This window comes from Cicer arietinum, chromosome 2 (genome assembly GCF_000331145.2).
Source record: "Cicer arietinum cultivar CDC Frontier isolate Library 1 chromosome 2, Cicar.CDCFrontier_v2.0, whole genome shotgun sequence".
Taxonomy (NCBI): domain Eukaryota; kingdom Viridiplantae; phylum Streptophyta; class Magnoliopsida; order Fabales; family Fabaceae; genus Cicer; species Cicer arietinum.
Genome location: NC_021161.2, coordinates 16,739,464 through 16,751,462, shown reverse-complemented (window position 1 = coordinate 16,751,462; position 11,999 = coordinate 16,739,464). Strand labels below are relative to the sequence as shown.

The 11,999-nt window shown below is 30.7% G+C and overlaps 1 protein-coding gene across 1 annotated transcript; it reads right to left on the bottom strand.

Moving 5' to 3' along the window:
• Positions 1–5,373: 5,373 nt before the first annotated feature.
• On the bottom strand, positions 5,374–9,971 carry NAC18 (NAC domain-containing protein). The gene is made up of 6 exons (XM_004490218.4): positions 9,831–9,971; positions 9,404–9,545; positions 7,747–7,933; positions 7,185–7,669; positions 6,021–6,422; positions 5,374–5,755 (listed from the first exon to the last, which is right to left on the bottom strand). The coding sequence occupies exons 1-6, from the start codon at positions 9,836–9,838 to the stop codon at positions 5,699–5,701; spliced, it is 1,281 nt and encodes a 426-aa protein (XP_004490275.1). The 5' UTR covers positions 9,839–9,971; the 3' UTR covers positions 5,374–5,698.
• Between the last annotated feature and the right edge of the window lie 2,028 nt (positions 9,972–11,999).

Sequence of the window (11,999 nt, the reverse complement as noted above, 5' to 3'; positions counted from 1 at the left end):
TAATCATTAACATTTTGGTTTCAAAATCGAAATCTAAAATTTATAAAAATTCGGTTACAAAATATTAATTGTCAAACAATTATAAGTATACATCAAATACAAATAATTGCAAATAAATTACTTTAATTTCATGTCAATTAACATTATAAAACAACAAATTAAATTTAATTAGTTTCAGTAAAATAAAACTGACTAAAATTAAAAGAGACATGACTTTGTCCATCATTTCTAAATATTTATATATTATATATATTCACCAATAATTAAAATAAAAAGTCAAATAAAAATATTTAAATATATATAATAGATGAAATTAAAGTAATTTATTAATAATTATTTGTTTACTTATAATTGTTTGACAGTTAATAGTTTGTAACCAAAATGTTAATGATTATGATTCATTGCCAATATTAATAATAGTTTGAATGTTTGTAAATTAAAATTCTAATAAATCCAATTTAAAATAAAAAAAAAATTCACAATTACCACAAAGATGGATTTAACATTTGAAAAATTTCTACAATACATTCAGATTTGTGTTCTGAAATTTAAAATGATCTAATTTACTCAATTCAATTCAATGGCAGACATCTTTTAAACATGCTTAAAATTATTTGAGTCAAACTTTTTCAACTGCAATTTGTAAGCTACTCAACATATACTACATTGAAGTAAAACTAAAAATATGAGACACACAAAGCAAAGTGACACTTAAAAACAACTAAAGAAGGAAAAGAGTTTAGAAGAGAGATGGAAAAAATATTGATGTATAAATATACCTTGTCATAACATTGAAAAACACTAATTCCTTGAATTTTTCATGTACCACTTTGCTCTGGGTATGATGGGTAGCGAAATTTGTCGGCTGGTCCCATCCCAACTTGGATTTCCTGGATAGTCGCAATGATAGAATTTCATGTAAGAAACTATACATAGCATTAAGTCACTATGAGCCAAATTGATTTCAAATATTGTATAGAATATAATTGAATTTATGACAGCAAAATTAGAAAAAGACAAAGAGAATAATTTTTTTTGTTGCAACGAACCAACTTATACCTCTTTCGGTGTATCTTTGGAGTAGAGTCGGCAATTTCGAAGAATAAGATGATTTTGCGAGGATGGCGAATGATTGGGAAGTCATTAAAAAAGTTAGGGATTAGAGGAATTAAAAGAGGAAAAAATTATTTAGAAACTAAGTAGAAAAAAATGAGGTGAACATGGCACCAAAATTAGAAATAGACAAAGAGAAGAATTCTTTTTGTTGCAACGAACCAACCTATACCTCTTTCAGTGTATCTTTGGAGTAGAGTCGGCAATTTCGAAGAAGAAGATGATTTTGCGAGGATGGCGAATGACTGAGAAGTCATTAAAAAAATTAGGGATTAGAGGAATTAAAAGAGGAAAAAATTATTTAGAAACTAAGTAGAAAAAAATGAGGTGAACATGGCACCAAAATTAGAAATAGACAAAGAGAAGAATTCTTTTTGTTGCAACGAACCAACATATACCTCTTTCAGTGTATCTTTGGCCAACCTATACCTCTTTCAGTGTATCTTTGGAGTAGAGTCGGCAATTTCGAAGAAGAAGATGATTTTGCGAGGATGGCGAATGACTGGGAAGTCGTTAAAAAAAATTAGGGATTAGAGGAATTAAAAGAGGAAAAAAATATTTAGAAACTAAGTAGAAAAAAATGAGGTGAACATGGCACCAAAATTAGAAATAGACAAAGAGAAGAATTTTTTTTGTTGCAACGAACCAACCTATACCTCTTTCAATGTACCTTTGGAGTAGAGTCGGCAATTTCGAAGAAGAAGATGATTTTGCGAGGATGACAAATGACTGTGACGTACACAAGAGGGAAGAAGAAATTGTTGGAGGAAGTCATTAAAAAAATTAGGGATTAGAGGGATTAAAAGAGGAAAAAAACTATTTAGAAACTAATTAGAAAAAATGAGGTGAAACATAAAAACACAAAGAACTCTCTAAGGCGTACACATAAGTTTTTTTGTTGAGGTGGGATAAGTTTGCACATGTGGAAGAAATACTATGAGGTGGCATGAGAGTTGACATAGGAGTCTGTTTTAAATATATATAATAGATTATAAACCATTAAATAAAGTATTACAATGGATTAGATATCCAATACCCAATAAAAAAGATTTGGTAAGTAGATTACACAGTTCATCATCTGTATTCTCTAAATTTGACATGAAACTCGGGATATTACCAAATACAAATAAAAGAAGATGATAAATATAAAACAACCTTTGTAGTACCCTTTGAACATTACGAATGGAATGTTATGCCCTTCAGATTAAAGAATGCACCCAGTGAATTCCAAAATATTATGAATGACATTTTTAATAATTACCAATATTTTACTATTGTATACTTAGATGGCGTATTAGTATTTTCAAAAAGTATTAATCAACACTTTGAACATCTGGAAAAATTCTTTAATATGATTAAAGAAAATGGATTAGTGGTTTCAGCCAAGAAAATGAAATTATTTCAGAATAATATTAGATTTTTAGGATTTAACATTTATCAAGGAACAATAACACCAATTAGTAGGTCAATAGAATTTGGAGAAAAATGTCCTAATGAATTAAAAGACATAACTCAATTACAAAGATTCTTAGGATGTGTGAATTATGTAGCAGACTTTATTCCCAACCTTAGGAATGTTCACCTTTATTTAAAAGACTAAGAAAAAATCCACCCAAATGGGATGAGACTATGACCGATAGTGTCAAAACCTTAAAACAAATAATTAAAAAATTACTTTGCTTAGAAATTCCAGACCCTCAAGCCCTATTAATAGTAGAGACTAACTCATCAGAGTTAGGTTATGGAGGAGTGTTAAAACAAAAATTACCAGGAAACCCAAAAGAGCAAGTAGTGAGATATTACTCTGAAATATGGAATACAACCCAACTAAAATATAGTACTATTAAAAAAGAGATTTTGGCAATTGTTTTATGCATTACAAAATTTCAAGATGACTTATTTTCAAAGAAATTTTTATTAAAAACTGATTGAAAAGCAGCAAAAGATGTTTTGCAAAAGGATGTTAAAAACATGGTTTCTAAACATATTTTTGCCAGATGGCAATCTTTACTTTCTTGTTTTGATTTCGAAATAGAACATATTAAAGGAGAGAATAACTCATTACCAGATTTTCTTACAAGAGAATTTTTACAGGGAAAGCACAACGAGTCATAAAGATAAGTATGGACCCTCAATTACCGAAGAAAAAATTACAAAAACACCCACTATGAAACAGGTATTACAAACTTCCTCTTCTTCCTCCCAATTACCAAACCAAAACAGGTTTACTCCATTAACCCCATTAGCATTACCATCTTTTTACCCGACAACTTCCATACAACCAAAAACAATAAGACCCGCAATCCAATCCCAATTAATCTCACCATTACAATTTTTCTTAAACACGTCGTCCCAATTAAATACTACAACACAAAAACCAGAAAAATTACCCTCTTACACACCCCCTAGTAACTTAAATTGTCCATTTATAGAAAAGGATTACAAGAAAATACTTTTTCTTGTGAAACCTAAATATTCATTAAGCAAATCATTACTTCAGATTGTTTCTCATTATTACCCTCACGAATTTCATTATCTACCAACCGCCCCTGAGAAAACAAGATTATTCTATGAGTTTGTTTTAGTTGATACTGATTCAGTAGAAATAACTCATACATACAACAAGATTGATAAACAAAAAATTATTTTTTCAAAATTTAAAATATTAAAGGTATTATCACCAACAGATTGGAAAGATCACATTCAACATTAGAGAAATTTTCCAGAAGATTTACTCCTCGGGAATATTCTTATTATGATTATATAGAAGCATGGACAAACATGCTACAAGAACCCAAGAACCCTTTGAACATTCCTGGTTCATTTGGTTTAAAAAAGACATTTCGTTACAATTCCCATTATGGTTTATTAAATGGTTCAATGAATGGGGACCTGAGCCAGAAATTTATCCAGAATTTGCTGGATCAGCATTCCAAGAATTTATTAAAGAAACTAATTTTCAGGATCATATGAAGATATTAATGTTTCATGCAAGCTTTGGTATTTCATGGATTACTTCGTGGACATATAGAAAAGAATTATCAACTCCTGATTCTAATATTAACTGGGTATTCAGAGTTATTAAAATTAAATGGTAGAACAAATTTAATCCAGAATTATTAAAGGACTCTACACTCTTAGAATGGTTTAGAAGAAATCCTAAATTTCTTATTAAGCCAAAAGAGAACATTAAAGAATGACAGTTCTTGGCTTAAAAATCCAAGATTATGACAGAATTATCATCATCTTCTAATAAAAAGGATTTTTTGAAGAAATTACAAGCGGCAATATCTAATTCTGAAAATAATAATAATGAAGACTCTAAAGGATCATCCCAAATCTTTACTTAGCATAACGAAGATGATTGTTACGGAATAGAAGGCATTTAAATTATTGAAAAATAAAATGTGACATTAAAAGTAGCTGAATTATTAAGGAGATAGGATGAATTTGAATTATTGAAAAACAAAAAATGACATTAAAGGCATCTGAATTATTAAGAAGACAAGATATGACAACACCTTGTTATCATTAAAGATTCTCCGACAAAACATGATGGTCACTTTTGACTAAAGTAATGAATGATTAGGTTACTTTTAAAAATGACAATGTATTATTATCTTTTACTGTTTGCTTTATTGAAAGATATCTTCAATAAAGCAAACAGTAAAAACTAATAATACATTGTCATTTTCAAAAGTAACATAATCATTCATTACTTTAGTCAAAAGTGACCATCATCATAATAATAATAATAAATAATAATGATATTTATAATAATAATAATAATAATAATAATAATAATAATAATAATAAATTATTCTTTTCTCTTTTCATTTTTTATTTGTAGACACCTAAATTATTTAGATTTATGATTGTAACCACACAAGCTTTACTTCACTCAAACAATAAATTGAATGGTTTCCTATCCAGATTTACACTTTCGGACTATGTCGATTTTACAAATATTTTATATATATTTGCTTGGCATGTTGTAGAAATGGAGTCAAAGACAACGTTGGTGGTCGTGTTAGGCAACAAGCACATGAGGCGTAGCATCTACTAGTGTAAAAGTTAGTAAGTTGGTAATAAATAAATTAATTAATGAAAGTACATTGAGTGTGATAGAGTAAGAGAGATAAAGTAGATAATGGTTTTAAAAATTCTGATACTAACGCATTCAGATGTACACGTCCGAAACATGGCAATTTCCTCAGAAAATAGAAAAGAAATATCACAGTTTGTGCCAAAACCAAAATATACTTGCAGCAGCAAAAGTTCAATAGTATCAAACTCTTAAGTTCACTGCTACAGTCCAATTTGTCAAACAAAGTAGCAACAGTTCAGTAGTTCACCCCATATGTCAACAATAACGAGGCAACTAATCCACAAAATAGTTACAACAAAATCCACAAAATAGTTATAACAAATATGCATCTCAGCTGATGTGAAAAGTTCACTGCTACAGTCCAATTTGTCAAACAAAGTAGCAGTCGTTCACCCCATATGTTAACAATAACATACAACTAATTCACAAAATGGTTACAACATATCTGCATGTCAGCTGATGTGAAGAAAAATAATATTACTTTAATGCCTTGCTGTAACCCCAAGCAATAAAGCTATCTTGCGAACTAAATTCCTATATAAACATGAAAATAAATCCGTTAAAACAACAATTAAATGAATCCATTTAAGGATTTAATTTGACTGTGCGTGTAAAACTTTTTTAGACATACATCCAATCAAATGACTCCACCTAGGTCTTTGCAGAAATATTGTGTGAACTAACCTAAGAAAGTGGCATTGGTGTGATTTGATTAGATGTGTAAAAAGTTTTACACCGTCAATGCATAGAAATTAATCTCTTCACTCAAATGAAAAATCATAGGAGAACATAGGAATACCAGTTGACTTAGTCGTAACTCCGAAGGAGGTGCGTCGTGCTCTGCTGTATTTGCAGGGTCAAGGACAAGATTTTGACAGTCTTCAATATCCTTTTTCAGATGCTCTGGTCCAAGCTGGGCATAAACCGAAAGACTGGGTTGGTTCTTATGTTCTCCATGTTCGTCATCTCTTTCGGGAGACTGGCTATGAAGTAAATCATCGCACAAGGACAATGCTTCAACCAGTTGTTGTGAATCCAACAGATTTTGTGATTCACTATCCCACCATTTTTGGCCTTCATCAGCATTAATTTCTTTATCATATGTCTCTTCATTATTTTCAGTTTCTATCATGGATAAATCATCTATTGCATGCTCTTCACAATCAGCTTGTATTTCATCCAGACAATCCATCTGAGGAGGCTTTGGTACAATATAGTGCACAACACAGAAAATAGATCAGGAATTGTAAAGAGTTATTTTGAAATTCATAATACTAAGTCATCACAAGTAGTACTTGCAGAAGCAATATTATAATAATTAATCCAAAGTTAGAAGTGTAGCCAAATTGCTAAGATACAAACAATCCTTAAACAAAAGCATAGAATAGTAAACTTATTTCAGCAAAGTGGCACTGTAAAGCACAAACACCTCTCAAATTAGGCGTGTTCGACACTGACATCTCAGACAAGTGTCCCAATTTTATTTTATTTTTTGCTTCAACACACCTTTGACACTCCTGGAATGCATCTCAAACACATATACTGAGGTTAAAGATGTGTGAAAGCAATGATGATCAAGGAGGAGTTAAAGATATTAAATTTGAATATATCAAGTTAAGCTTTTCCCACAAGCAGGCTTAACTACATTATTTAAGCTAAGTGATAATCCATATACCAAATCTTGTCTAAAGCTAAACTATTTAAATTTAAATACTAAGTTGTTTGGCCAATGATATTTGTCTTAGAAAATGGAGTTCAAACTTATCAGATAAAACAAGTATTGCTACAAAGTACTCATGCACTACATGTATTTCTATTACTAAGCAAGTACAAATTATCTGATATACTTCCCTTACAAATAATTAAAACACACCAACACAGTACACACTAGCGTTCATGGCGAGTCATAATTGAAAATAGAGTTTAATATTTTATTATAAAAAAATGTAGTTGGAGATTTTACCTGAGGAATGGCAGGTGTTTCTTGTCCTAGATCTACATCTGAATACTGCCTTTCATTATAAGGAGGCTCAGGAGTCACAGATTTGGGAGTAACCGGATCCACTTTAATAATTGTTGCTTCAGTGGCTTCAGGAATGTCCAATTCATTTTTATCACCCAATTTGACTTGCTGCTGCTGGTAAAACACTTTAGAGACAACAAACTCCCCATCATTTTCCTCTTCATCTGTTCCTAGATGATACTGGTGCATAACCCAATTTGTTTTCTCGGCTTTTCCTCCTCCGACACTGCTCATATATAGAACCATAATCTTCTTAAAGCCTTTTTGGACTCCATTCAGAATTACTGGTTTAGTTTTTCCAGTTTTGTGCCAACGGACATCACCAAAATCCTGATCATGTATTTTTCGGCGCTTTCGGGTGCCAGTGTTATAAGCCTTAACTGCTCGGTGGAAGAAGTGGGATGCATTTCCATCTTGCATAACACCTAACATTTTCATTGAACTTATTAGATTGATTGAAAAATAATCATAGATTCAAATGAGTAAAAGGCAAGCCACCAACCGGGTAAGTTTTGAGGATGAGTGTAACAAATTCCATCATCCACTTCAAGAGTAGTAATAAACTCGTCAACGAAAGGATGAGGTTTTGAATTTCCTACACCAACTTTTGCAAGTAAGTGCCAAATTATCTCCTGATCAGATGGATCAAATTTGACCCCTTTTGGCAAGCCGGGCCACTCTTGTGCAACCTTACAACAGAAAAAAAAAAACAGATTAAATGTCAAACTTTTCATAACTTTTAAATACTATACATTGACAGGTAGTCAGCCATTAAAACGATAAACCCTCAAATTAATTCAAAAACATAGTAAACAATTTAATGAATTGTTCAATATTTGTAACACATCGACTTGCCATGACAGGTCCAACACATTGCAGAGCTATTGCAGTCAGTAACTACAACCCACAAGTTCATGTTCTTGCGTTTCACTAGAAGTTTAGGAACATTATTATATAGGGTAATCGGTGTGAAGAGTAAAAAGCCTTGTTGCTTCTACATGAAAAAGGCATCATGCTTTCCAAGGTGTATCACATCCATTGGCAAGAATTCATGTTGAAGTTAAACTTTAAAAATCGTTCACACAAAGGCAAATAAGTAATTACATATGTGCAGGCAATACCATATCATGATAGTATTTAGTTTAAATGTGAAAGTAAACTGATGAATTTAATCAAACAATTAGATGGAATAATATTAAGGTATATTGATGGATGATGAAAACAAAAAATTGCAAAAGAGCCAACAAAAGAAATCTGAAAGATCAACTCTGCCAGCCCAAGCCAAATGAACCCTTTTACCAAAAATACTTCTCGAAAATCCCTCTCTTTTTTCTAAAATAGAACTTTAAGAAGATCCCCTTCTCTCTGTTGTTCCTAATATTACGAATTGATTCCCACTCGTCATTTCTCTCACTCCCCTGCCAACCCAGTGATACGAGGTTGAGTGTGATGTTGAGCTCAAACATAGAATTGACCAAGTGGGTCTAATCCCTAATGAGACCGTAAGTGGAAAGCCCTAAAGAAACTTTTCAGTCTTTCTTCTTATTTCCTTGCTTTCTAGAAATGATGAGTGACATTTAGCAATATCAAGTTTTGTATTTAGATTCCTTTCTATTAGTCGCTAAGTATTATCACACGACACCTGCCATGTGATCCGTTCATTGTGGTAATGGATTTGGCTATAACTACTAGTGCCAATTATGAATTGAGGCATAGAATAATTCATCCAGTTTTATTTTTCAAGTTCTGTCCTTCTTCCTAAATTTCTTTGGAGTTTCCCCTTTGCTCAAAAAAGGTTCTATCATTTGGTTCTTTTATTGAGAGCTTACCTACAGAAAGAGTTGCTTATAGGCTAGACTAAGGGACACTAATGAAAACTGATAGATGAGTGAAGCTGCTAAAGGGGAAACCGCTACCACCGGGTCAGCACTGAAGCATTTAAAGCCGCCTTGGAGGTCACAATGCTATAAGTCCCATTTTGAGTAGATAAGAAAGTTGAATGTGGTACTTAAGCCATTAGGCTCTCCCATCTAATGGAGTACTCTTTTGAACTGGGCTCTCATGGGTTTAAGTCATAAAAAATTTCGAGCAAAGGATCACCTATCATGTACTAGAGACAAGAAAAAGAATAGTATTTTCCTTTTAGAAAATGCACATACATCACTATTGTCTATAGCATGCTGACAATTTGGGCAAGTCTTGGATGGATTGCTTTTCCATGTAACATTTTCGGGATGACATGCTCCTGATGCACTTCTTATTTTGGTTGCAATCCTACTTTTGTCCACTAGCCATGATGGTCTGCATATAGAAGAGCAAGAAAGTGTGAAAATTCTGTCATCTTTCATATAATCCTAGTCAACACACATAAAAATCCACATGGTCCAAAAACTTCATAGAACACTGAATAATAGACAGACAAAACAACCCAAAAACTTGCATAAAAACACAAACTTTCAATGACAGAAGTTCGAATATCGCATAGACAAACTAATCGAACTTGTACTATGATGTTTCTAAGGGAAAAGCAAGTGAAAAACTGAGTTTTGAACTCAAACAAAGTGTAATGAGGAGAAGCGAACATACCCCGCCATAGGAGAGTGGTTGATGATGGTAACACAAATCAGTCAAATGATTCAAAACCCTAGTTTTTCTGCTTTTTTAGTTGTGTTTCTTTCTGTCTCCGTGTCTTTCTCAGAAACATAGTAATGATTAGTACATCCTTCATTTTTCATTTTCTTTATTTCTTATTCCAGAAAATAATTAAATTTTGCTTGACAATAAACATAAAGTCTGCCACGTCCATCGGAAAGTCGCCAACAATTGTTTTTTAGAGTAATAATAACAACAACATATTCCCTAACATAGAATTTTTAATATACTTCATTTAATGAGTTAAAATTTACATTTTAGTCGAGCTAAATTATAAATTACGTATACGAGCATTTGATAAAATTTATATGAATTTTAATTAATGAAAGAGAGTATAATTAAAAGTGTGTAATAAGGTGTATTGTTAATATTTATTTAAATTTTTTCTCTCTCAAAACATAGAAATCAAAATAATATGTTATATCTATATATCTTTTTTTCTCTCAAAACATACAAACCAAAATAACATCTTATATCTATATCTCCTTTCCTAAATTTGTTCAACTTTTCAATTTAATTCTCCTTATTTTTCTGTAGTCTTTGCAAAAACAATTGTATTTTTATTACAAATTTATAATTTAAAATTCTAATATATAATAAAATATTAAATTCAATTATTAATTAAAAATTTAACACCCAAAATATTTGTTCAGCCACCACTAACTAAGTGTAAATCATTTTCACCAACTAAAAATACAATTTGTTAATTATATAGTTATTTTATGTGATACTTACAAGTATGTGATACTTATATAGTTATCTGATTGTTATTGTGTAATGGTGTAAAATTATTTTATACTTATAGTAGTGTGTACCTTCGTTTTTATTTATTAAAAAATGTTATGTACTATCTACTTTCAGTTTTAATTTATATATGACTTAGTTTTCAAAATTGGAACGTTTGTTCGACAGCAACGACAAATGAAATTGTTGACTGTCTTTTTCTCATACTTGCTCGGTCCCCAATGCTTTTCCGGTTTCGAAATTAATAAATTCTAGATCATTATAACTTAATCTTTTTCTACATACACCCCTAAATTTTTCGATTACACCTCTAAATTAAATAGAAAATTCATTTAACCTTCAAAAAAATCTATTGTTAACCTCTTCTTAATTTACTCATTTAGACTTAATTGAAGGTGGAAAACTTGATGAAATATTGAAGCGCAATGTCTTCTAGTATCGTTTCATTGATCATATATGTAGTTATTTTAATGTTCATTAGAGGTGGTTGTAAATTTTTTATTTTGATTTTGAAAGTTAATTTTAAAATTAAAATTTATTTGCTTGGGGTTGAATTATCTTTTTACTTAATTTGAAAACAGTTTTTTTTCCTAAAACTCAAAACTATAGAAATCAGTTTTATAAGTTTTGGTTTTGTTTTAAAATTAATATTAACCAATCAGTAGAAGATAATGTCAGCACTACTCAAACAATCACCGATCACCGCCGCCATCACTAACCAATCACTTACGACCGCTGTTGTTATAGAACAAGTGGTTTTAGCTACAATTCTCTAATTGATGTTTAAATAATAACAAAAATAATAAGAATAGTTATCCCCTGACTATTTGCTAAGTTTGCATATTAAATTAAAGATAAAGATTTATATTAATGATTATCTATTTTAAGATATCATGAATTATTAGTAAATTAGAGATAATAATTTAAGTGGTTTAACACAAATAATATTATTACCTGATAAACAAGTAATTGTGTTTAATACTAGAGTAAGTCGTGATATAACAATAAAAAGTATCGTAACAAGCATATGATAATCTACAATATGAGTCAAAGCATTAATGACAAATGAAATATAAGTCAAGAATTGATCATTTGATCACAAAGAAAAAGAACGCTATAATGATCTTTTGCCTTTGACTAAAGTTAACTAAGAGATAAGACCTTTGTTGTTCCTTTGACTCAAGACCAAATAAAAAAGATCTGAATGAAGTCTCTAATAAGTTAATGTTATGGTAAAAGTCAAATCCTCTTATAAACAAAGAAATATAATTAACTAATGAAGGCAAATTCAATATGACTCTAGAAAATCAAAACTTTTGCCTACCTCTGATCAACACATTCTCAACGTACCTATGGTGA

Coding starts and splice junctions, on each gene's coding strand:
- NAC18 (XM_004490218.4), bottom strand. Junction 6,423..7,184: donor AAACACCTGCCATTCCTCAG/GTAAAATCTCCA, acceptor ATTGTACCAAAG/CCTCCTCAGATGGATTGTCT. Junction 5,756..6,020: donor AGTTACGACTAAGTCAACTG/GTATTCCTATGT, acceptor ATGTTTATATAG/GAATTTAGTTCGCAAGATAG.